Source organism: Emydura macquarii, unplaced genomic scaffold, assembly GCF_026122565.2.
Source record: "Emydura macquarii macquarii isolate MOO-44397 ecotype Brisbane River unplaced genomic scaffold, CSIRO-AGI_Emac_v2 contig_480, whole genome shotgun sequence".
NCBI classification, from domain to species: domain Eukaryota; kingdom Metazoa; phylum Chordata; order Testudines; family Chelidae; genus Emydura; species Emydura macquarii.
The window spans coordinates 14134480-14161650 of NW_027130617.1; the positions used below are offsets into that span (position 1 = coordinate 14134480).

The 27171-nt window shown below is 39.2% G+C and overlaps 1 protein-coding gene across 5 annotated transcripts in view; it reads right to left on the reverse strand.

Annotated features, from left to right (window-relative positions):
• The window catches only part of PRKACB (protein kinase cAMP-activated catalytic subunit beta), a 97965-nt gene that overhangs the window by 41562 nt on the left and 29232 nt on the right, over positions 1–27171 (reverse strand). The window contains exon 1 of one of the 5 annotated variants that reach the window (XM_067538583.1): positions 22118–22138. The exons of 2 other annotated variants lie outside the window; for them this stretch is intronic. Coding sequence is in view for 2 of the 3 variants with exons in the window: in XM_067538579.1 (XP_067394680.1) it covers positions 13860–14046 (187 nt within the window). In the remaining variant the exon portion in view is untranslated. Of the gene's footprint in view, positions 1–9198; positions 9522–13859; positions 14047–22117; positions 22139–27171 lie in introns of those variants that run through there. 2 more of the 5 variants (XM_067538579.1, XM_067538582.1) reach the window with 2 other exon arrangements.

The window sequence follows — 27171 nt, forward strand, 5'->3', positions numbered from 1 at the left end:
CTGACTTCCTGAAGAAGGAAGTCATGTGTAAATAAACAAATTTTCACATCTCTATGCGCATAAAGTATACACCACAATTTGTCTGTGTCTACTACGGGAAAAGGGTAGGCAGAAACTAAGAAAGGCTACTTATAATGTTGTATTGATGATAGAGCAGACAACTACTTTAATGAGACAAATAGGATAAAGCCATAGTATGAGATTGTCCTGATAGGAGGAAAGACCTAGGTCTGGTCTACACTAGAGAGTTTTGTTGACAAAAGTCAGCTGTACACACTACAGTCACCTCCCTACCGACAAAACTGCTGTTTTTCTGACAAAATAAAACCATCTCTACCAGAGGCATAGTGCTTTTGTTGGCAGAGCTAAGGCAACACAGTGTCAGTGTAGACACTCTGTCCCCATAGAGCAATGGAGGGACTGTCATACTTCTCAACTTGTCACTGCTAGAGCAGAGAAATTGACAAGTAAGCAGAAGGAGCGCTGGAGCCCGGGTCTGCAAGCCACTGGGCTCCCGGCTACAAGCCAGAGTGCAGGCGGCTGCCACTGTGAGTCCCCGGGACTCAGTCAAGCTGTGGGCAGCTGCCGCCTGGCTGTGAGCCCAGGTGCAGGAGGCTGGAGCCCCACCCCTGAAAGCAGGCTGCTACAACCCACTCCCAGGTCAGAGCTAGGACCAGGCAGGATGTGGGAAGAAGTCCCTGCACGACTGCCCCAGCCTCCGGCTAGAACCGGGAGTGGGGCTGGGGAGAGGGCAGCCCACAGAGTGCCCAGGAGCACACTGCCCCTTAGGTCAGTGGAAGTGCTCCTGGTAAAGACGCATTCCACCAACCCAAGAAAAGCAATGTGGACATGAGCTACCTAGCACTGGCTGAAAGTCAACATAATTATGTCGACTTACTCTTTTTAGTGTAGACAAGGCCCTAGGGTTGAACAGAAAAAATGTCAAGCTCATGTGCTACCCTGCTAGAAATGGCTGTTGCTAGAAAAATTATCTTGCAAGTGAAAAATTAATAAGAATTGAATTAACCAGTTTTTAAGCAGCCAAATTATCAGCTGAAGATTCATGGGGAATACAGGAGATGTAAGATGAGGTCTAATGTAAAAGACTGCTCTAAAGAATCTGAAAAATAAAAGATTTGAAACTACAGTTTTGCACTGTGTCTTTAAACAGCACTACAAGCAGTTATCTGCACTCTTAGGGTATGCCTACACAGGGATTAAAAAACCATGGCTGGCACGGGCCAGCAGAATCAGGCTCATGGGGCTTCGGCTCTGGGGCTGAAAAAGTGTTCTATAGATCTTCAAGCTTGGGCTGGAGCCCAAGCCATGAGACTCTGCAAGATGGAAGGTCCAAGAGCTTGGGCTGGAGCACAAGCTCAAATGTCCACAAAGCAATTTTTAGCCCAGCAGCCTGAGCTCTGTGAAACCAAGTCCAGCTGCAGCTATGCCATTTGGCTTTTATCCCCCTGTAGATGTACCCTTAAGGAAATGAAGGCAAAGCATTCATAAAAACAATCTGACCCTTGTAAAAAGTATAAGATGGAGGAAACAGCTCTTTTGACAGAGAATATTTAAGAGATGCACCAGTGATTTGTTAAGCACTAGATACAGAAGTATGCCACAGAAACAAGAATAATTTCGTAGTAACTAGAGTAACTTTGCAGTAACTTCTACAAGCCAGAGTAACCACTCTCTCTCATACTCCAGATTAAGTGCCTTGTTTTGAAGGCTGAGATTCTTTGCTATATGGCTGGATAATAGAAGGACATGAATCTGACAATTGTCATTTCTCGGTCTCTGAACTATATCCTTCTGAGCCAGACTGACCAAACAGTTTTTTTTTTTTTTTAAATCTATTTTCACTTTCTTCAAACTGTTTCACATGAGTCACAAAAAAAATACCAGGTTCAACATCTAAGGAAATATCCTATGCCATCATCTGTAAATCCAGATTTATTTGTGACGTTCACAATCAGACTACCAAAGGAAGATAAACATTAGTCCCAGAAAATTCAAAGAAAGATGCCAGTTCTTGCATTTGAACCACTCTGGAGATATCTCATTGTATACACTCTTTTCAATGAAGGAATTAAGATTCTTCTGGGAGTCTCAGAGAACCAATTTGAGTCAATATCCAACAGGAATATAAATAACTGACAGAAGATCCCCTCTGATTACCAGCTCTAGGTTCGGAGATGTGTACTCTATCATACACTTTACTACCCATCATATCTTCCTAAGTGATCCTCTTAGCCAGTTGGCGAGATAGGGAATGGTACAAACTACCTTCTTTTGGATAGCTCCTAACTACTAATATTAACTTTTGAAGGTCTGACGTCTGATTGCCGAAAACAAGACATGGAGAGAAGCAGTTATAAATACTGGGTTTCCTGCAGTGAATTTCAGTATCTGATGACTGGGAACTCTGAATCTGGATCTGTGTAGTCTCCTTAGCTGACTGCTTCTAGCATGCACCTGACAGTTCATCTTGAATCTTACAGTGTATGTTTTGAATCAGCTATTTTAGCTCCAATAGCAGACAGGTGCACCAAATTTCTCAAACATGACTATTCTGGAACTGACCCCTCCATGTCAATGAAGTACACAGCAACCTCCAGAAACAGAGCTCTCTATCTGAAAAGGGACACAAAATAAATGACTATCCTGGATAAACGAAGTACAATCGGAAATTGTATTAAATAACCTTTGTTTGTGGATAAAACCATTTATCCAATACAATCAATGACCAGACTGGCTGTTAAATTTGGTATTCTCCTTCCTTGTAGGGAAGTGTCTGCAGGAAGGAGAAATTGTCAGAATCAGGGTTTGCCTAGTTTTGGGGTTCTTTGGCATTGGTAAAGGTGTCAAAGGACTGTCCAATTTTTCAAAAAGAATAGCTAGGAACTTGAATTTACTGTTTTGCAAGTTTTCAAATAGAAAAATGATGCTTAGTTATGCAACTTATGCTGTTTCAACTATCCCACTCACCAAAAGTGACATTCACTTGATTTGGTCTTCACCAACCGCTGCTTCCTTCTCTAATCTTTCTGTTACTGAGTTCCTCTGCCCACCACCCTGTCATTCAGCCTTCTGATTTCTAATCTGCTCAAAGCCTTCTGTTCTTCCTTCTCTTCCACTGATTTGACTGTTGACTCTCTCCACACCTCATTCTGCTCCACCCTTGACTCTTCACCCCCTCTCCCATAGCAAAGTCCATCCTGCCACCCCACAGCCCAGGTTCACCCCCAAAACCCAAGTCTTCTGTTCCTGCTCTCATGCTGCAAAGTGTCTCTGGTGAAAATCCTATGACCAGGCTGAGGCTCTACACTATAAATCCTATGACCAGGCCGAGTCTCTACACTATAAATTTGTTTTCTTCTCCTTCCCTTCTTCTATATTCATAGCTGAACAACTCTTTCTCCAACTTAATTGAATCCCATGTCCACAATCTCAGCTATCTTTACACCATTCCTCAAACCTCCCCTCTCCTCCTCCTGCCTCTACTTCTCTCTATACAGGATCTCATCTATTTTGTCCAAGTGAAAATTGACAAAATACCATGTGACCTTTCCCCTCACTTTCAAGTCCCCCTTCCCCTCCTACAACTCTCCCCCTCTTTCTCCCCTTCACAGATGCAGAATTTTTATGTTTTGTCTCCTCTAACTCCTCCAATTACCCCAGCATCCACATCACATCTTCAAATCTCCCTCCTGAACTTCTTACTTTCCTCTGGCTCTTTCCCCTTACAATACAAGAATGCTTTAGTCTCAGGTCCATCTTTAAAAAATCCATCCTTGACCCCACTTGCCTCTCCAACTACCAGCCCATCCCCCTTCTCCATTTCCTCTCTAAACCCATTGAACACTCTGTTTATAATTGCTGTTTGGAGTCCCTCTCCTCTAATTCCATCTTAGATCCTCTTTTGTTCCTTGCATTCCAATGAAACCATTATTATTAAAGTCCCTAACCACCTCTTCCTAGCTGAAGTTCAAAACTAGTACTCCATCCTCATCCTCCTTGACTTGTCAGCTGCCTTTGACACTATCAACCTTGTGCGATTTCTTGCAATCTTGTTCTCCCTTGCCTTCTGGAACCCTATTCTCTCCTGGTTCTCTTCTTACCTCTCTTAAATTGCTCCTTCAGCATGTCCTTTGATGGCTCCTACTCATACTCCTCCTCCTCCAACTTTCTACGAGAGTTCCACACGGCTCTGTCCTGGGTCCCCTTTTCTAATCCCTCTACACTGTATCTCTGGGTAATTTCATTTGCAAATGCAGATGAATAACAGGTCTACATCTCTACTCAAGACCTGTCTTCTTCCATCTAAACTAAAATCTCAGCCTCTCTCCTTAAACATCTCCCTGTGGTTGTCTAGCCATCAGATCAAGATCAATGCAGCTAGAAAAGAACTCCTAATATCCTTCCTGTTACCTCTTCTCTCAATCACTTTAGACAATTCCACCAATTCTACCAATCACTCAGGCCCATACACTGATTGTCATCTACTCAGACCTCTCTAGGTCGTCACATCCAGGCTATGTCTAAATCTCATTGGTTCTTTCTGCATAATGTCGCTAAGAAATGGCCTTACCTACCCAGCCACAGGTAAAACTCATCCAGGCTCTCATCATCTCTTGATTACTACATCCTTTTCTCTGATCTTCACCAGTATAATCTTACTCAGCTGTTATCCATCCAGAATACTGCTGCAAATTATTTTCTTAGCTGGTCCTTTTGACCACATCACTCCTCTTTGCATCCTTCCTTTGACTCCCTCTTCTCTATTGCATCAAGCATAAGCCTGTCTTTACATTTAAATCCCTTCATGGCCTTCCCACCTCCTATCGACTCTCATTCAGTATTGAAAGGTTGACTCCTGGCTCCAATTGGTCCATTATACCAGGCTCCATTGCCTACTTGTTATATTTTCAAACAAGCACCTTTATGCTTTCTCCCATTCTACTCTCTGTAAACATCCACAAAGCGATCTCATCCACCTTCAAAATTCTCCTTAAAACTCTCCTTTTCTGTGATGCCTACAGAAAATGTGACAACGGTTATGCTGCTGGTGTGCTGAAACCACTTCTCATTAACTTGACCAAAACAGTCGCATTGTTTCCTCGTACTCCTATCAGGGCTTGTACACGCTACCATTTATGTCAGTATAACTTATGTCAGTCAGGGGTGTGAATAAGCCACCCCCTCAAGTGATGCAAGTTACACCAACCTAGGAGCCAGTGTGGACAGTGCTATGTTGACAGGAGAGCTTCTCCTGCTGACACTGCTATCGCCCCTCAGGAGATGGTTTTATTATGCCGACAGAAAAAACCTCTCTCCTGTCAGAACAGAGTGTCTTCACCAGATGCAGCAGCAAAGCTGCATCAACACAGCTGTACTGCTTCTAGTGCAGACTAGCCCTTAGTCTGTACTCAACTGATGTCCCTTGCTTTATATGCAGATTTTAAGCTCTTTGGGGCAGGAACTGTCTTTTTGTTACATGCCTGTTCAATGTTTAGCATAGCAGGCTCCTTGTCCATGACTAGGGCTCCTAGGCACTACAATAATATAACGAATAACAGAAAATCCACTAGACTAGGGTCTTTTAAAACAGGAAGTTGAAGAACCCCAATAAAGTTGCTTAGTTTTCCAATTCTTTTAAGACAAATTGTGTTCTATTTAAAAATAGTCAGGTGCTTTTGAAAAAGAAACCATTTTTAATCTTGATTTTGAAGTTTTTTTTAAGTTCAACATCTTAGGCACAGAGCCCTGCCGGCAAGGACAACTGAATCAGTTACATTAGATTCCAATTTAAAGGAAATTGTGTCTCTTTCAATGCTTTCACTTGCATTTTGACAAGTCTTTTTAGGAAGAGTAGATGACAATTGATTTGTAATTCAAATATATTCCACAGAATAAGTTCCCTGGAAATGTAAGACTCGTGCTTTGGTTCTTAGACTGACTATAGTGAGCTTGAAATTTCTGAGAGAGATAACCCTAAAATCTAAATGATCCTAAGGAAAATTTCTGCATCTAGGTTAAGAAAGGAATATTTAGTACAAGAGGTCAGAGAGGAAATCTATGTAGACTGTTGAGAGTCAAGACACCTAAACATGCTTTCCTAATCTATACTGCTTAATGAGAAGCTTTTTAAAGCTAGTGTCACTTCATCATATTTTGTAGTTTATCACCAACTTTTAAATATATCATAATAAAGATAATATTCTAAACATGAAAAAGTTTTATGAAAAAAATTGGAATGCTTGCCCCATTTTCACTTTCTAAATTGCTGAACTGTACGAGTACTGTTAATAACCTGCTCTGCTGGAATGACAGCCCCACAGCCAACATAAGGGACACAGTGTAAGGCAATTTGACACTGCGTTGCCCTAACTAATCTGACATAAGCCTTAAACGTCTCACTGAGGTGGTTTTATTATGTCAGCATAGTAGGGGAAATATGTTAGGAAAGAGTCAATACAGCTTTTGTAAAGGAAATCATGCCTCCCCAATCTATTAGAATTCTTTGAGGGGGTCAAGAAACATGTGGACAAGAGTGATCCACTGGATATAGTGTACTTGGACTTTCAGAAAGTCTTTGGTAAGGTCCCTCACCAAAGGCTCTTAAACAAAGTAAGCAGTCACGGGATAAGGAGGAAGGTCTTCTCATGGATGAATAACCGACAGTCAGGAAACAAAGGATAGGAATAAATGGTCACTTTTCAGATTGAAAAGAGGTAGTTAGCTGGGGCCCCTAGGAATCTCTATCGGGACCAGTGCTGATCAATATATTCATAAATGATCTGGAAAAAGAGGTAAATAGTGAGGTGGCAAAGCTTGCAGATGATATAAAATTGCTTATGATAGTTAAGTTGAAAGCAGACTGAAGAGTTACAAACAGATCTCACAGATCTTGGATGCCTGGGCAACAAAACAGCAGATGAAATTCAGTGTTGATAAATGCAAAGTAATACATATTGGAAAACAAAATACTAACTATACACATAAAATGATGGGTTCTAAATTAGCTGTTACTCAATAAAGAGATCTTGGAGTCAATGTGGATAGTTCTTGGAAAACATCCATTCAGTGTATGGCAGCAGTCAAAAAAGCTAGCAGAACACTAAGAACCATAAAGGGATAGATAATAAGTCAGAAAATATCACGTCACTTCATACATCCATGGTATGCCCATATCTTGAATACTGCATGTGCTCCTGGTCGCCTCATCTCAAGAAATATGAGAATTTGAAAAGGTACAGAGAAGGGCAACAAAAATGATTAGGGATATGGAACAGCTTCCATTTGAGGAGAGACTGAGACTCACTGTTCAGCTTGGTGAAGAGACTACTAGGAGGGGATATGATGGGGTCTATAAAATCATGAATGGTGTGGAGAAAGTGAATAAGGAAGAATTATTTACCGCTTTACGTAACACAAGAAGCAGGTGACCTGATGAAATTCATAATCAGCAGGTTTAAAACAAATAAAAGGAAGTATTTCTTCCCATAATGCACAGTCAACCCGCAGAACTTATTACCAGGGGACACTGTGAAGGCCAAAGTATAAGTGGGTTCAAAAAATAATTGGTTAAATTCATGGAGAATAGTTGACATCTAGGATCAATGGCTATTAAACAAGATGGTCATGGATCAACCCCATGCAACTGTCTGGTTGGTGCAGATACTTCCTGCATTTCCAGCACCTTTACTATTCCATGGCTTCATGCTCCTAAATTTCTGAGTTCCAGAAGTTGGTAGTGGACAAGAGGGTATGGATCATTCCATAATTGACTGTTCTGTTCATTCCCTCTGAAGCATCTGGCATTGGCCAATGTTACAAGACAGGATTCTGGGCTCAATGGACTATTAGTCTTACCCAGCCGGGTCATTTTATGTTATGCTAACTCGGCACATGCAATTTAACATTTAATTACTATGACCCACATGGTACTGATCAGATTCAATAAATATGTCTTCACATTTGCACGTGCAGTGTTCTGAAATCTGGCCTTATGTTTCAATATTTTCTATGGGGAACTAGCAACAAAGCATTTCATTTCAATGAACATGCCCCCAAAACAAACAAGGTTACACACAGTATCTAACCTGAACTTATATATGGGAGGCATGCTGCAACTTCACCTGTCTCTCCTATATCCTATGTCATTTACACAGAATAAATCTTAGCAGTAACTGTCCTCTGAATAATTTCTATTTGTGGAGTAAACAAAAACCTTTTTCTTTAAATTTACATTTTTTTTTAAAGCTCAAGTAAATAGATTTAAAAAAAAAAATGTCTCCATTTTGTAAACAACTTTCAAAACAAATTATTTTTGAGAAATAAAATGGCTTGGATTTTTAGTTTATATATTTTAATTCAACTTTGATTTATATGCCATAATGGAACGGACTGATTCACAAATCTCTCTCTCAATTTACATTAATATAAAGGATAATTAGCAATATTAGCAATCACCAAGTTTCTGATAAACAAATATCTGCCTAATTAGAATTATAACAGATCTAGTAAACTCAGTGCCAAATACCTTGATTTAAGTGAGACTCTCCGTTCCCTTCAAGAATGACCTCAACAATTCTGCTATCCCACCATTTAGATAGAATAAAAGCTACAGAAAAATAAGTTTGTTCATGGTATTCAATAGTAGAAGGCTAAAAATGTCCAGAATTCACAAATTATAATTACAAAAATTTCAGAAGGCTGTCCAGTTTGAAATACTGTTTTGCATACATTCACATAAAATGTTAATAGAACAACTTAATGAAGTATACCAAAGGAAATTCTAAGATTTAAATAAACTGATTTAATTCAGGATCACATTACAAATTCCTCACCTGAAATATTATGCCTTCTATTTGGAATCAGATTATTTCTAATAAGAAACCTTTAGTAATATTAAAATTTAAAATATTAATTAAATCTCCATTATGCAAAGCAAAGAAGATTCTCACACCCAGATGTTTGTTACAAACCATACATCTTTATGATTTGTCAATTTTTCATACTCATCCTTACTCAATTATGGAACAAAAGCTTAATATATTAATTTATTTATTGTTGAATGTGTAGAAAGATCGAGGAACAGGATAGATTTTTCCTTATTAAGAAGACAATTAAATAAAATTAAATAAAATTAAATAAAAACCAGATTGTAGTATCATAGGTTATAAAAAGACTTACCATTCATGTTGAAAAACTAGCTTTCAGAAACATATTGTTCATAATATTAATCCAACATCTAAGGAAGTTACGTTAATCTCTAGAGATTAAAGCACTGATCCTGTAAACACACACACACACACACACACACACACACACACACACGAACGAACTGGAATAGATAGCACACACAAATCCAAAAAGCTTGTCTTCATTAAGAACTCCTTCAGATGTGAAACAACTATCAAATACAAAATACCAGTAGTTGAACACCAGATCAATATTCGAGATGTAGATGCTTAATTTTGCTCATTAAACTACTTCTTTTCTAACCAGCATTACCTCTACATGTCTAAAGCAACTGAAAATGGCGCGGGGGGAGTGAAGGGGGAGGAGGGGAAGCATTAAAAAACCAGGATGTTTTAAGATGTTCTCAATTACATCAAGCACTGGTTGTTTCCATGGCAACCTTAGACCAGAATTATCTGTTGAGTGTACCCAACCAGTAGTAACTCTAAAGCTTTAATCCATGCACACAACGTACACCTTTAGATTTAACACTTCTCCCCACAGTGAGCATTTATCCAGCTGAAGCTCTATTGCATTTTTTCAAAGGCTTACAAGACATACAACATTAATGCATATACCTTCTTTTGAACATATTTAGTGCCATGCTGAATCAGAGACCCAAATTAAAATCTCTCCACTATTAATCATCTAAACACTCATGTTTTAATGAGAATCCCAGTACTCACATATATTAAAAAGATGTAATATTAATGACTCTTCTAATGAACTTTGTTACCCAGATTGCTAGTGTCATCTCATTTTTCATTATTTTGGGAAAATAGAAGGGTAGTGTGAGTAATGGAGGTAGGTGATTTGAAAACTGAGATTTGCAGCATTAAAACATTTTTAACTTCTCTTATTTCCACAAGGAAAAAACCAGAGTAGATGCTATGGTTGCAAGAGATCATGTATAATTTACCTAGAATGAAAAATGAAATATAAGATTCTGAATGCTAAAATAATATTCATTTGGTTCTGCTGGTTTCAAACCATTATAAACTTTGGCCAATGACCAACTCAATAAGCTATTCAATCACATGTGAAATCTGTCAATTTTTTCCCCATGAATTTAAAGCTGTACAGTATGAAGAATCAAACTTCCTCTCACAAGAATGTAAAAGCAAAATAATCTCATACATCTTCTGAGGATCCAAAGACACTTTTAGAAACATTTAAACCTATTTTACAGATTGAGAAACTGAAACACAGACAGGACAAAAGACTTGCTCAAGTTCACACAATGAGTCAGTGGCAGAGCCAGGAAGCAAACCCTGGGTTCAGAATACATATTCCATCACCTTACTCATACCGTTTAACCACAAGTGTAGATAACTAATTGCACTGAAGAACCACAAAAAACCAACTTCCTCTTTAAGTGCTGTAGTTGTATCAGAAACTGTTTTGCAAAAGAAGTACAACAAAGAAACTGAGCATTCAGGACAGTCCATTATAGCAGAAGGTGTTATATTAACTAAATTTACTTTTAAATTGAAGCCATTCAGTACTTAATATACTTATAAAGGAGCTCTTGATCATGTTTCTTTTTAAAATTATAAAGTATATTTGCTTAGGAGAGTTCAGGAAAAATTTACCCTATTTGATGACCCCTAAACAGTTAATAAGAATACTGCAACTGCGAAGACACCGGTGGTAGAACCTTTACTAACATTTTAAAAACTCTTATCAAAGAAACTACAGTGTGCTGCTTATCTAAGTAAGTGCTTATCAATAAACTTGCATTTTGTGCTAACCTAGGACATGAAAGTAAGCTATTACATAACCAGATATGATCATGACTACTCTTCAGCTTTCTGTTGTACCTTGTGAAAGCAGAGTCAAATATTTTTAGTATTTGTTTCTCAAGAGAAAAAGCAAGACAATTTTCAACTAAGGGGTATTCTGTCTACATCACAGCATTCACTGTTCCTATCATCCTGAAAGCCACCATAGTACTGAATCAGAAAATTAGAGTCCTAAATTTGCTAGGGTAGATGCAGCCCATGTGTGGCTGGCTATTATTGTCTATAGACAATCTGAAATGAGCGCAAAGATTTAGAGTTAATACCTGCAAATTTCAACTTAAAAACAACATATATCAATGAATATTTGGCTACTAGTTCACAAACTTCGCTGATACAAAAATGCTATATGCAACCAACATGCATAATTATTGCCTAAAATAGCACTTTAAGAACAAGCATGTTCACTTTGTTTATCATCAGACATGACATTACATTTCCTCCTCAAACAAGTCATGCAATCAAGCTTATCTTAAAATAGTTCGAGAAAAAGAAAGGCTTGTATGCAAACAAGTCAGAGTTTGTGAAGTCATTAGTTGGTCAATACACTTTTTCTTTTTATTAAACAAATGAATAAGTGACAGTGTTGCAGTATTTTTCAAAGTGTTCTCAACATTATAATAATTTATTGGAAGCTTGAAATAGTGTCTGGGGAAATGTATTTTCCCCCTCTTGTGAAATACACTTGTTTGGTATTGCAATGTGGTATAGACACATTTAGTGATCTTAGGGCTCAATGGTTCATTAGGATTTGTAGTTTCTACTCAGAGTTTTTCTTCCTGAACGCTCATTCTTCTGTCAGAAGATGGGATTTCATATTTATTTATTTGTAGAGTATCTGAGTGTACCTCATACATTAATGAATTAAGTCTCACAACATAGGCAAAGGACGTAGGAGGGAGGTAGGGAAGTAGTAGCCTCATTTTACAGGAGAATCTGAGGCACAGAGTAGTTAAGCGACTTGCTAAGAGTTCCCACAGGGAACTTATGGCACAGCCAAGAATAGAACCCCTATCTCCCAATTCCCATTCTTGTGCCTTAATGACGAAGCTATCCTTTCATCTCAAAAAGTGTCAGACGTTTGTCCAAACAAAAACATATGGATCTCAGGGAGAGACTAGAATCTAGGACCATCAATACCAAGCTACCGTGCCTTCATCCTGCCTCCCTTGATCCACTGCAGCATGGTTTTGACAGAGCAGTACTAACAAGGCATACCCCACCGCCTGCGGAACCACACCCTCTGTGTGTTCAGGGGGATTCCACAGCACAGACAAGAAATTAAATTTTAAATGTTTAAATTTAAATGTTAAAAATTACCTGTAAAGAAAAAAAATTGTTTGTGCCTCTTTTTCTTTCTCTCTCTCTCTTTTTTTTTTTTTTTTTTTTTACTTTTTATGTATAAAGGTTGAGCTGAAAAGTTTTAGGTATTTGAGGTCATGCCACTGTTCCCTACCCTCACAAATCCAATCCACTTGCCTGCCCTCCACACAAAACTAATCTGTCCCTTTCCACCTCAGTTGGGAGATTCTGATTTAGCTCAGGTATGGGCATTAACGCGTTTCTGGTATCCATATTTGTCTTCAATTTCCATCTTTTGAGGCTAAGGCCATTCCCTAACTATACAGACTCACAGATTTAAATTCATAGTAGGCACTTGTAATCATGTGAAAAAGGCTAAGTTAACACAATACTATGACATGAGCACATTTTGCTAAGGCCTATTACTTTCAATAGAAAAAATTGCTTGTGGCATTCCAACCCACTGCTGTATCCAAATTAATGTATGAAATTAATACAAGTTACCTTATCAAAATCTATTTTAGTATGTATATCATAAGACAAATTATTTGCTATATAATAAGTTGCTGTAAAAATAGGAAATGGGGATGCCATTTTACTTAGATTGTGAAATACCTGAAACAGCTCAATTCCAGTCGCCCAAAAATATGATCGTGAAAGATATGGATACAAATTCCTAAATAAATTATTTGTTTTAAAGTGGATTATGTACAGAACAGTGATGACAATTCTGTTTCATCAACTTTGTTGTTTGCCTAGAATTATGAACTTTGTGTATTAAGTGTGATTTAGAAAGAAACAGAGGAGCGGATGCACCTGCCTAAGACATATTTCTGATCAAGCATGTTTTATGCAATAAAAATAAGTTTGCCCCTTTCTCTCCCACAAATTAAAGAATACTATAAAATCACAAGTTTTGATAACTAGTGTTATAAATCAAAGCTACTACAACTAATTAATTTGAAATAGTAAACAATTAACTCTATTTATGCTCTAGTTTTAGTGATCAAATTGACACCGTAAAATGCATTTGGAATTATCCATTAAAATGACACTATAAATTCTAAAATATTAAAAAGAAGCCTTGTAATTAGGGACCTAATCAGTGTAACACAAAGGGCACCCCATCCAAAGTTTAAGAGTTAAAGAAAACCAACAATTTAAAACAAGTAAGCTATCCATTATTGCTAAAACTAGCAAATTTAGACCTGAAAGAGGGAAACAATGGAAACAAAACACTGGGAAGAAAAGTTAGCAAAAAAATACAGCAGTTAACATTTCTCTAACAAAAAGGAAAGAAAACTCACAAGCAATAAACTCTGTTAGCAAACACCAAGTGCTTGTGAAACAGTATCAGATTTCCATCTGCATATTGTAATAGCTCTTTTTCTTAGTTTAAACCAATACTCTGTGTGTTAAACTACAAAAAGGCTGATGGAATATACTGTAGTTTGTCTATTTACTACATAAGTCTTTCAATTACCATACAAACTGAATCTACAGAACACTTACTTGATCTGTCCCAGAGGGCAGTGAGTTCAGACAAATGGTGGCTCTCATTTTCCAGAGCCTCTTTCTGTTCTTGTAAAGCACCCCTAGAGTGCCTATGAAAAAGTCGATTAGCAAACCCTTCAAGTCTCTGCAAAGCTGTGGATGTCCCTGCACACGGGTTACAAGGTAGCTCCCGCTGTGCTGCCATCTATATACATTGACAATTTACTTAGAAAAGAAAAAAAAAAAAAAAAAAAAAAAGACCAGACAATCTAAAAAGGAGTAAAACAACTTACACAGAAGCTAAGAGCTATGCATGTGTCAAACTTCCTGAATGCAGTGTTTTCTAACCACTACGGCTGTTCTGCTTCCTGTTAATATATAAAACAGCACATTACGGCGCTTTTATTAACAAAACTCTTTTGAATCAGTTAAAGGTGGTGACTAAAAGAGCTGTAATAGTTGACAAACTCTGGGTTTAACTTTTTTTTTTTTAATATAAACACACATGATGAGATATCATCAGCATATCATATAAATAATGTGGAGAAAAAATCAAAAGCCAGATAAAATTAAAAAATGGTTACCATAAACATCCATAAACTAAACGAGTTACTGGAAAAAGGCAAATGACTAGTTCTAGATGTCCTTCTCTGAAGATACAGTTTCATTACTACTGTAATCACACCCTAATGTTATAGCTACTTAAATTATGGTAAATTAAACAATAGGAACAAAATTAAAATTTTGCTACAATTTTCTTAGTGAGGAAGTTAGCTGGTTAAAACAAATGATGGTTTATACTAAACAAAAATGAACAAAGTCACCACTTTTTTCCTTTTATGTTTAGAAAGCCAGAATGGAGTAAGATACAGACTAGTTCTTATGTACATAAGAACAGGAAGCCAGACTTTGCTAACCTTATTGATGCTGAGTTTTACCTTACTCCAAGTGTTAAACAAGTCAGTGGAGTGGGGCCACTTGCTGAGTAAACTATTATCCAGTCAGAGTGCTGATGGCAGCTCCCAGTCGTTAGTTAAGAAATATATTCATTTTCCAGCCGTGCCAATGGATAAGAAGACAAATGGATAAGATTTAATTAGGCTGCAACTATATTCACGTAAGCTATCTTGGAACACCCGTCAAAAAATGGTACAGTGCTGGTCACAGTTCTATTCCACCTATTTGGGAGCACTACTGTTGGTCCTCCCTTGCCCAACATGGGCTGGCTGGGATCGTTGCTGGGACTCCACCACATTACCCTCATATGAGGTGCTGGAAAAGGAGTGGGACAAAGGGGTTGGTTCTCCACTGCACCAGATGTGAGAACCCCAACCTCCCCATAATCTAATCTTAAGGGACTATTCAAGGTAGAATGGCCCACAATAGGCACGAACTACTTATGCTATGTTCCACCTTGCATTTAGCTGTAACTCTCAGAGTTCCTTTCCCAAGCCTGAAGAAGAGCGCTGTGTGTCTTGAAAGCTTGTCTCTCACCAAGAGAAGTTGGTTCAATAAAAGTTCTCTCTAATATCCTGGGACCAACACAGCTACAACTATACTGAAAACTTCTAGTTCAACTTTGTTAAACTAGGTCTGCCCCTATTTTTCTCCTCATATATCCCCTATTTATAGCCTTCAAATGTTGGCAGATATATATTCTTGGACCTTACTCTAAATCCATTTGATAATGTCAGACAACTTTTTGAGCAACACAAACTATGATAGAATGGATAAATTTTCAACAAAACAAAATCAAGACAATGTAGCCAAACATTGGGAGGAGTAGGGTTTTGGTTTGGTGGGCTGTTTGCATAGGGGCAGTGGTTCTCAGCCTATTGCCCAATCAGCACACAGCTGCAGCCCATTTGATATCATCAGGGCCATACAGGCAGTATATACATTGTGTGGATGAGGCCCACATCACACACAGAGAGCTGCACATGCAGCCCACGGTGGTAAATAGGTTGAGAACCACTGGCTAGGGCTTGAAAATTCCATTTGCCCTTGGTGAGTAAGATGAGTTTTTTAAGAAAGTACCATCAACTTCAAAAATCTAAATTTATACATTCCTTAAAGCAGCCAGCAGTCTAGGAAAGCTAGAACAGTAAATATATCCTATCCACCACTGTAATAACCAAATGACTCGAGGATTGAAGGGAAGAACAGCGATAGGTGGTATTTGGGAGTTGAGAGGGAAGTCCTTCTCAGAAAGTTTGATAACAGCAAAGGTAAGATTTATTCCCCACACTTTTTTCAGAGATCACATTCTTCCTTTTCTTCTCTTTTCTCTCCTCCCACTCCGCCGGAGCATCCTGTTAATTGTAGTTCCTGAACTCATAGCTACAGGAACCACATAGGAATAAACTTATAAACACAAACTGGGGTAGCTATCTGCACCTACCTAGATACAACAGGTTGGGCTTAAAATATTCCACGAACCTCTGGTGCTCCCAGCAGGGATCTAGAACAGCAAGCTAGCAGGAATCCCAGCATTCTTCTCTTTTCTAGTAACTAGGAGAGAATGGTTTCTTCCCAGGTCTCCTGTCTGTATGAAAGATGGCTTCGTAAGATGGGGGTGTCCAGTCTTCAACTAATTATTTCAGTTCTCTAGTCTGGTAAAGTTTCCAAACTGTGTGTGTCAGTGGAGGCCAATGAGGTGTAGTGTGGGTGCCTTCTCTTAATGCCCCTGTTGCCCCACCTCCCGAAGTCTTGCCTTTGCTGTGAAGGGTGGAAGCAGCTCAGAGGCTGGGGCTTAAAGTGTCCCGAGGATGGGGCCGGCATGTGGAGGCCCAGGGATTTTAAAGTGGCCTTGGAATCCTTCAGGCTGTGCAGATGTGCATCTGTTTGATCGGAGAAAAGGGAACACCCTTCAAAAGGTAGGTCTTGTACTGTCATCTGCACCTCATAGGGAAGACTTGATAACTGGAGCCAGGAGCTGCACCTCATCACCACCACTGTGCCCATTGCATGCGCTACCGCATCCGCAGCACCCAAGGAAGCCTGGAGGGATGCTTGGTTATAGCTCTGTCCTCCACTACAGCCACGAACTCTGTCCTGGACTCTGATGGGAGGAGTTCCTTAAATTTAGACATAGTTGTCCAAAAGTGAAAGTCATAGTGGCTAAGGAGGGCCTAGTGGTTGGATATTTTTAACTGGAGGTCCCCCGGTGGAGTAAATTTTCTCCCTAGCAGGTCCAATTCCTTGGCATCTATAATCTTGGGAGATGGACCCTGCCTCTCCTGTTCATAGGCTGTGGCTACAACTAAAGAGCCCAGTGGGCAGGTGCATATATAAGTACTCGTGCCAGTGGGAGGCATGAAATACTTCCTCTCAGCCTGTTTCACTGCGGGCTGGAGAGATGTGGGGGTCTGCCATAATGCTTTTATTGGTTTTGAGACGGCCTCATTGAGGGGTAATGCCACCCTGCATAAGCTGGGGGATGTCAGAATGTCTACCAATGCCATGGTAGAGTCCTCTATTTCTAAGAGCTCTTAGTGAGCTTTGTAATCATTCTGTACATGGGCTATGGCTGTCTCCACCACCGCCTTGTCCGGGGAGGATGACATAGTAGCCAGGATTGTCCTGGGGCTCCTCTAGTGCTAGCGGAACCCCCGCAGGGGTACAGCGAGCCTCCATCCCCTCTGCTCCTAGTACCGAGCCCCTCTCTGCCAGAGGGAGAGGGGTGAGGAGGAAGTGCTGTCATGTTCGAGGGGGCCGAGTACGACTGACACATGTGGGAGCTTTAGAACACCTGGGACATCTATGGGTCCCACATTGGCCACTGGGCAGGTATCTGCCACTAGGCTGAGGTCCATGTTGGGACAGCAGGCCCCTGAGATGCTGCCTCATATCTCTGGCCCGACCTGTGTTCACTCCACCATGATCCTTGCAAATCAGCTTGGGATGTTGAGCCTGAGGAGTCACTTCTAGGTGACCATGATGGTGTCAAGCCCCTTGGTGCCGTATGCCGGTGATGTAATGTGGAGCAGTGCCATAACGGTGATCGGCACCGTGGTGGTGAACTGTGTCAAGACAGTGACCGGTGCCTAGATGGTGAGCTGCGTCTCGACCCAAAGTGGTGTTATGTGACCGTGAGCAGTACCATGACCTGGAGCATCATGGTGACCACAAATTGGTGAAGAGACTCCAGCCAGTGGTGGGATCATGACCTACACCGTGCCAGTTAATGCTGTCACGGTGTCGAGGCTCGCAAGTCTGGGCAAGATGGAGGACGGCGTCTCACCATCATTGCTGGCCTGCCCAGTCTGCACAGAACAGTCTTATGCTACTGAGCCGTGCCTTGTGGGCCCTGACTTGGGGAATGAGATGCCGGGAGCATCAAGAGACTACTCATTGCCTCTTAAGCCTCTGGCATTGATGCGTTGCCAGGGTCAAATCCCCTTCCTGGTTCACCCTCAGCAGGGAGTTCATGTGCGTCGGACTCAACAGTAACCCTTGCTAGGCTGCAGTCGGCGGTGCCGGGTGGCCACCTGGGAGGGGACCACTGATAGCCTCGCCCTCTCCGTGCTCTTCCTCATTGAGGAGTGTCCGTGGTCTGATTTTTTCAACCTCTTCCTTGGCACCAGTGATGTGGAATGGTGCCATGCTGGCAGTGCCGATGTTCTGGCTGGCAAGGAAGAGTCATGATGCTGGGATGCTTTCAGTGCCGGAGACACCCTGCCTCTTGGTGGCTCCCTGATCGAGGCTGGTGCGCTCCTCACTGAGGAGGTGCTCAGCACCAGGTCCAGCTGGTACTCCGATGTCAGGAGAAGTGCCGGCTTCCATTAGGAAGAACTTCAAACTGCTGTCCCTGCCTTCTTGGTCCTGGATCTGAAGTTTTTGCAATTATGTACTTTGCCCTGACAAGCCCCTCTCCCAGGCATTTCAGGCAGCTATTATGTGGATCACTCACTGGTATCTTCCTTGGGAAGGTCACACACTGCTTGAAGCCCTGGGACTGAGGCATGCTCCGGTGTCCCAGGTGGGTTAGCCCCGGACAGCAGGGAAGAAGCTTAAGTGCTTAACTAATTTAAATCTATGTTGCTTAACTATTTACACTACAATACTATCTATTTACAATTGGTTACAGGTACAACCACTGAAAGTACTGGTTGCAGAGTAAGAGGAGAACAGCATTACAGCAACTGAGGAGACAGTGGGTCAGCAATTGCCTATATGCCACGCCATGAGGGCACCATTCCAGGGGGCACCAGAACCGACCCAGCATGTACCACTAGGAAAAAGCTTCCGCACGCAGTGTGTGCATACCTACATGGGAATGGACTTGAGCAAGCACTCGAAGAAGAACCAGACCTATGGTAACCCACCTCCATACCTGCGACCCTCACTTCTGTACTGCTGGTGGTGATGAATCTAGTTAGGGACATGAAGGCAGCTTCCCAAAAAGAATGTTAAACACAACACAATAGTGCAGCAACTTGTAAAACTATGCAACAGCACCATCTGGAGACTCTGCCATAACAGTATATATAAAAGATTCACTGTTATGTGCTCATATCTTAAAGATGACAAAATGTTTTTTCAGTAAATACAACGCTGTCAAAAAAGAAAGCCCTAAATTGTCAACTGATCGCACAGGTAGAGTTAAGAACAACAAATACACCCATAAAACAAAAAAACCCAAAAGGTATTTTACTGGCTAGGAGCTAATTTCAAAGTTCACTGTTTCATCTACAAGAACAGATGACATGGCAAACACCTAAGTGAGAAATCTCTTTGCTTCAATAGGTGTTTGCAGTGCCCTCAGATAAGAAATATCCTCCAGTTTACATGGAAAATGTACTTCGTGGCAATTAAGGCTACTATGGTATCTGTTAATTGTTAGGACTTTAAACCATGGGTTGGGGCTGTAAAATAATTTCAGTTCAGCTTTAACTAACTGATCCCTAGATCTTTAGTCTCCTCCTGAATCTTAATATTTTGGTGGATGCATACAATATTTTTGAATTGCCATGCCTGCACTATTTGTGTATATTTCAGTTTTTCCTTAAGGGATAAGTAGTCATCCCAGTTTCTTTCCCTTCCAGAAATCATTAGATTTCTTTTGTCAATTTCTACCTTCATCCAAGTAAACAAAGAGATACCGTGGTACTTCTTGGATGTCTGCATTTTTTGTAAGTGGACCTATCCTATACCCAGAATTGAGGAAGGGGAATCCTCTAATTGTTCATCCCGAAGGGTTCTTGCAAAGGGGACAGTTTGGGGGTTGTACTTTTGTTTGTTTGTTGAAGATAAATAGTTTTATTCCTTGATTAAACATATCTCTTCATTTTAAGGTACAGTTGTTCCCTAGACCCTACTGGACAAGGTAAAGTCTTTCCATTTTCAAAAAACCAAACAAAATATATGGGGTAGAAGAATGATTCAAATATATTAAACACAATCAAAGTTACTTTGATTAAGGCTCATGAATTTTTGAAAACCCATGAATCTTGCCAAATTTAGCAAATCTCTTATTGACTGGTAAAACATTTTATTGCTTAAAAGATGTCATCAACACTTACTACCACCAAATTATATAACAATAGGAAAATATAAAAAGTTATTTTGTTTAATTGTTTGTTGAATTAAAAAATGCTGTGGGGTCCCTTTATAAGCAGTGTTAACACAATTACAACTAGTTAATGAAAGCATAAGCAGTATTATATGCACTGATTTTACAACATTTTCAATACCATGTAATAATAAGAATACTAAAATATTTGTGTGATAAAGACATGAGTAAATATATATTATGTAATTATCCCTTCCCAGATATGGTAGAAAGCCCAGACGAAGGCATATAAAGCCAAAATATTTACATTCCTGTTTTATAATTGATTATAATTCTTCTGAGAAAATTTAAATTAGTGTTAGTAGCAAGTAGCTAAACAAGTGCAACCTCGCTTATGCTTTGCAAGCTGTCAATTTACGAGAGAGAAGAGAGAGTTGGGGGAAAAGGTAGGTTACTTTTTGAAGAAGCAGGTATTGCTTATTTATGAAAAGTGCTTCATTTTTGGTTTGCTCTTCAGAGAAGAGTTTGCTTTTTTGTATGCAAAATAGACAGTATTTACTAATACTCTACATATTTTAATTGTTTTCCATCTTAAATGCATGAAAATAATGCCCGAAGTTGGCATGCTGCTTTTGGAACATTTTAAAAGTATTAGCAATTAAACATAGTAACAAAATCAAATCATAGCCAAAGATTATCTACACATAATATTTGCCCCATTTTAGACCCAACATGCCAAGTTTCAACTCCAATCAAGATTTATAATCAAATTGTTAATCTGTTAAAGTTGGTTTTTCAAAAGAAGTTTTAATACACAAATAAATATACTGCAACGATGAGTGGCACAGAAATTATTACTAGTAAAATGAATACAGCAACATAAATAATCTCACTATTAAATATGCCTGAGATTAAATCCATGCAGTTTTAAATCAAAAAGTGCATCTTTTCCACAAAGATTTTAACCCTTGTTAGAAAGTTCCACTGAGATGAGAAATGTAAAGTTGGGACTGCAGTACTTCTATAAATAGTAATGCCAAGAGGAAGTTGTTGCTATGGAAATAGTGATTATATTTCTATTTTAATTCAGAAGAACTCTACTGGCATCTACTGTAAGGACCTTTAACTACAGCAGTCAGTGACAAAAATGCTTACTTACTACATCCATCTGGACCAGGGAAGCATAAAGGCCATGATGTTCCAATTGCATTAAATGTTTCAGTTTTACATGGTGGCTACAAAAAGAATGGGTAAGAATACCTAAGAACATGGAGAACCAAAAAAGAGAGTAAAACCCAAACTCTGAAGTCTTCAGCATTTGATAATGAGCAAGCTAATAGTTATTTGCATTATTTTCCCTTTCAGTTTAGCTCCTGAGAATTTGCTAAATTAACAATCCAAGATTATTAAATTCTTCATTTACCCACAGAAAATTACAACCTGAACAGCAGCAGTATAAGTTTCCCCATCACAGTTCTACTAATGGGCCTCAGTCCTGTCCTCCACCTAGGAATCATGATCCCAAGTTTAGTTTTCTCAACCTTCTCTACCTGTCAACCCAAAACCAACTCGTTTCTTCCTAAAAGAAATTTAATTCCTGGTCCCTACATTAGTGTTGCTAACTTCTACAAAGAGATAGATTTTAATTGAATACAAGTAATGAGGCATAAAACTCTGAAATAGTTACAAGAAGTATAAAGATAAAATGTAACTAATGCCTAACGAACTATGTTAAATTCAAAGCAAAGATTTTCCTCATCACCTGGTCTCAATAGTTTTACTGGGCAAACTTCTTAGGCCAGGACCCCTTCTTCTGTGTAATGGCAGCTTCCTTTGTTCCTTTTGGTGCAGTGAATCAATGGACGAGAGAGAGAGAGAGAGAAGGATGGGGGTGGTCTTGGGGTGTCTCCCATTTCTGTTCATAGTCCTCTACCTCCTTTGAGAAGGATCACCAACTGATATTCAGAAGACAAAAAGTCTGTTTGAACAGGAACCCCATGCTGTTTCTTTGCTAAAATGTAGATTTTTCATCCATTCCCCCTTTGCTGCCATAGAATGGCCACTTAGTACGTAATAGCCCATTGACCTCACTTATACCTTGCTGAGGTATTAGCTTGCCCTTTGTCTCCGAGGAATGGGTTTGGTCACTCCCTAGACTTGGAACATGTTTTAGTAACACCATACAGTGGAATCTTATAACTTTACATATAGTGTTGCTACATGTTTTACCAGGACAACTGTGACCAGCAAATTATAAGTTTTCAAATGATACCTCACACAGCATGCTTTGTACAAAGGTTATTACTACAGTGTGCAAGGGATGAATACAGGGGTACAGTTTGTCCCAGCCTCACAGAATACACTGCTGGGGGAGGGGGAATACTTTCTTGATCCCTGCTGGTGGCTAGCTGACACCATGAAGCATGAGCTTTAGGGACATAAGATATAAACCGGAAGTGAGCCCCAGGGTTGTTGAGCAATGCTGTTATACAACTGCACTCATAAATTTGTTCAGCTCTCTCTCAAAACTCATTAAGTTATTTGCGCCCAGGCAGCTGTTCCTGAACCTTGCCCTTTGACTGTTAGAAACATTCTTCTAATTTCCAGCCTGAATTTATTCATGGCCATTTAATACCTATTTGTTCTTGTGCCAACATTGTCCTTTAGGTTAAATAGTTCTTCATGCTCCCTGGTATTTCCCCCATACCTCTCTCAATGCATTTATATATCCACTCTCAGCCTTCTTTTTATGAAAGCAGAACTTTTCCAGGATCCTCTCATAAGATAGGCCCTCCATTCCTCGATCATCCTAGTAGCTCTTTTCTGTACCTGTTCCAGTTTAAATTCATCTGTCTTGAACATGGCTTACCAGAATTGTACACAGTATTCCAAATACCTTGTACAACGACATTAATACTTCTCTCTCTCTCTACTAGAAATGCCTCACCTAATACACGCTAGGATTGTGTTTGCCTTTTTCACAGCTACAACTTCATTTTAAAGCTTTTTAATATAGCTCATCAACAGGAGTACTGTAAGAACTGACAAACTGTATATAGTTGGAGCCTCAATCCTTTCCACATTGTCCCCAGCTTTATATGTAGTTGCCTCTCTCTCAATTCTCACACATGTACCCATTTGCCTGCTTATTGATCCCCACTTTGAGGCTATGCAGACTTAAGTAAATTACTAAATGCAATTTCTGTGCACTAATTCTCACTCTCCCTCATACACATACACACAAGCAAGTCAAACAAAAATTCCTGGTTAAAGGGACCAGCCTCCTTACCAACCCTATCACTTTTTATCTCACGGACTAAACCAAAATTGGAATTTTTAAGTAAAGCCAAAATATGTTAGGAAAATGCCCTAAAAGAACTGACTCCAAATTTTAACAGATTATATATTCTGATCACCTTGCCCATTTTGCCCAAAACTTTCCAGACAAGTTATACCCCATAATAAGACCATGTCTGTGAAACTTCAGATGGATTACTTCAGTTTGGATGAAGTTAGGGGGATTAAAATAAGTTTAAGATAACTTCCTATCATAAACATTAACTACATAGAAACTTGTATATCTGCACAGAAAAAAAAAATTCTCAGACCCATCAAAGAGATTAAAGATAATTCTTTAAATATTTGGGATTTACAATATTCAGTCAATATTTCTGTTTCATGCATTCTTTAAATTGTCAGTGTTAATCTAAGTGCCACACTCCATGGTACACAAAGCATTCATTACAAGTGGCACAAAAATACACACAAGTCAATAAAATTAATATAAAACATTAAACTGATCCTAAAATCAGTTAATAATATAAACTAGATACGAGTTTTATAGGGGACACAGTGCAGCAACATAGGCTTAATTGTTGATCTTTCTTGGCAGTGGTTCAATTTTTACAGAGAACTACCCATTTTGCTCAACAAGGCAATCAAAATTAATAAACAAAATCTTCCCTTTTATCTACAAACTGAAATTTTAAAACAAAGAATTGTTTTAATTAAAATTTGCATTTCAGAGCCTATTTCTGAGAAGATGTTTGTGCCTCAGCCCATTCCTCCCACCCCAGCACCAGAAGCCCAGGTACCACTCCACAGGGCCCCCACATGGGAACTAAAAGAAGCTAAAGGATATCAATCTATCCTCCAATTTTTTAAATCAGACAAGGCCTTTCTGCAGTCAGGCAATATACTAACTAGGGAAGCAGATGAATAAAATCAAGATGAAAATTATTTCAATATAGAGATTGTGTCTCTGGCAATTGATGTCAAAGAAAAGCTGCCAGAACACGCATCATGTGACTCCAATCTAATGCTTGAAGATAGTCAGGTAGTATCGCCATTAGCACCACACATTCAGAAAAATAAAGCTTTAAAGTTAATTGGCCTAATTATAAAATGTTTGCAGTCACATTGGTTCATTAGAATAAAGAAAATCAAGACATTGACAGGATATAATACCTTTATAATGTCCAAAAAGTTACAAAATAGTCAGCAAACTTGTAGGACTCTCAGACTGGGTGTTATGTTAAACAAAAATAGCAAGGCGGGGGGGGGAGGGGGGGCATTTTTCAGAAATGTAGAATATGTAACAGTAATTTCAGAATTCTAACTTTTTTCATGGCTCATGAGATTGTATGTATAGGATGAGGGATTGTGGTATGTGTGTGTTACAAGTCTGTACTGGGCCCGAAAAAATTATGCTTGGGCCCTGCCACTCCAGGCATGGGAGAGTCACTGAGTCAGGGCAATTGGCTTCACCATGCAGACACAAGCATTGTCTTCCCAAACATAGGAAGCAAACTATGCCCATACCCATACCTGAGATATAACAGGTATGAACGAGGCCACTGACAGACTCATTACATGTCCTAAAAAAATAACCACTGTCCTTGTTAATTGTCAATCATTTAAATAGTTTATTCACATGGGAGAAACACCTATTCTTATGAAATTTCTAATTGCTCACTGAGCAACTTGGGTGTAGTTTTCCCTAATGTGGAAGGTAGATGGGCCTTTGGTCTACCCACCCACCACCACTTTCCCTTAAACATTTTACAAATGAAAAGATGGGTAAGTAAATTCTTCAATAGTTTCTAAAGAGGGAAGAAACAAAAACCAAAACAATCAAGTCAGAACTCTTACAATATGCAAATATGGGGGATTTTTCCATTAAAATAAATTTAAGTTTGATGTTTATATGAGCTTATTACATACACAAAAATAAAAAAGGTGCTTTTCACTGTTAAACTTAGCATTTGCATGTATATTATTTATTCTATAGAAATAGCTTAAGATATCAGAACATTTTTGTTCTTTCAGTTTTACATCCCATTTTTCCTGTTTATGAATCTGGTTTTCTATCTGCTAGTAACTTCACTGGAAAGATAGGCATTTAAAGTTTTCAGCTTTTTTGCTCCTCCTAGTGGCTGTTAGAGCTGTTTTTAGAAAGTATCTGATAAAACCTGGAAAGTTATGCAAATTAGCATAATATGGTTTAAGCCTAGGAGCATTTAAAATGAATTTGTTTGATATCTGTTTAAACTAGAAGAGAACAGAAGTTATTTTAGGATTTCATATAGCTAATGAGAAATCCCTACATTCAAACAGCTTTATTAAAATATTTTTTGTGGATCATTAGCCCAGAATGTGGATTAATGCCTTTAGATATTTTCCACAGCAAACGATTCAAATTGGCTGAGACATTAATATTTAGAAAGGCAACAAGTATGTGCACACAGTGCAAAATTTAATAAGGCAGAGTTACTGTCTCAGGTCAAATAATCTGCAGATTACGGATCCCCAAATTACATATTAATTCAAGAAACCAGGATGGCTCTTTTGTAGTGACATATTTATGACAAGACCTAACAATTGCAAGAGCTCTTTATGTAGGAATAGTTTACAATCTGAAAGTGAAAGAGAAAAAGCTATATTTTCTTCTTATTGTACATCCAATTCAGGCATCCCGTGTTGCTATGTTGATGCTATGTGTCCACTAGTCTAATTATTCTGAGATCCTATGAAATCAACATTTCTGAAATTGCACGGACAAATTTCTTAGGTAGTTATTACTATGAACAACTTGTAACTGTTACCACACAATTTAAAATGGAATTATCCAGACAGGGAAATAAAAGATATGCCTCCCCACTCTCTCTTATTCCAATCATATTGATTTCTTGCGCCTAAAATAGGCAGGGCTTGAATTCAGCCAATACACTGCAATACAGCATACCAGCACGCTGCCTTCTTATTCTCCAGAATTTAAGTCCTTAGCTGTTACGGCTATGCTGAGATAGCTTCAAAGACATCAATCAACTGCTGCAATGACAGGAGCCTACATTTGCAGAATACGTAACAATAACTCAGAGGTGTGAACTGTTCCATTAATCTTGATGAATGCTAACTCATATGACCAATGTTAATAGTTAGAAGTGTTGACATTTAAAGTATTTCACTGTTCACAATATAACCCCCCCTGCCCTTTCTTATAAGCTTTGATGAATATCTGTACACTCTATAGTGACTGACAGCTCATTTTGACCCAAGTAGGTAGACTAAGGAGAATAATACCACCTCTTCCCTCCTCTAAAATGAGAAGTATCCAATCCCAAGGAGTCCAGCAGACCCCAGTGGGGTAACTGAGACAGGTTTGGACATTTACATGCATACGTACACACCCACACCCATAAACTGAAGCCAAGATCAAGAAGCTGGGAGGGACATACATTCCTCACCGAGGGGAAGCCAAGCACAAGGAGCTCACCAGAATGAATGGATGTTTTCTGACTCCAGTGAGGTGGAGTT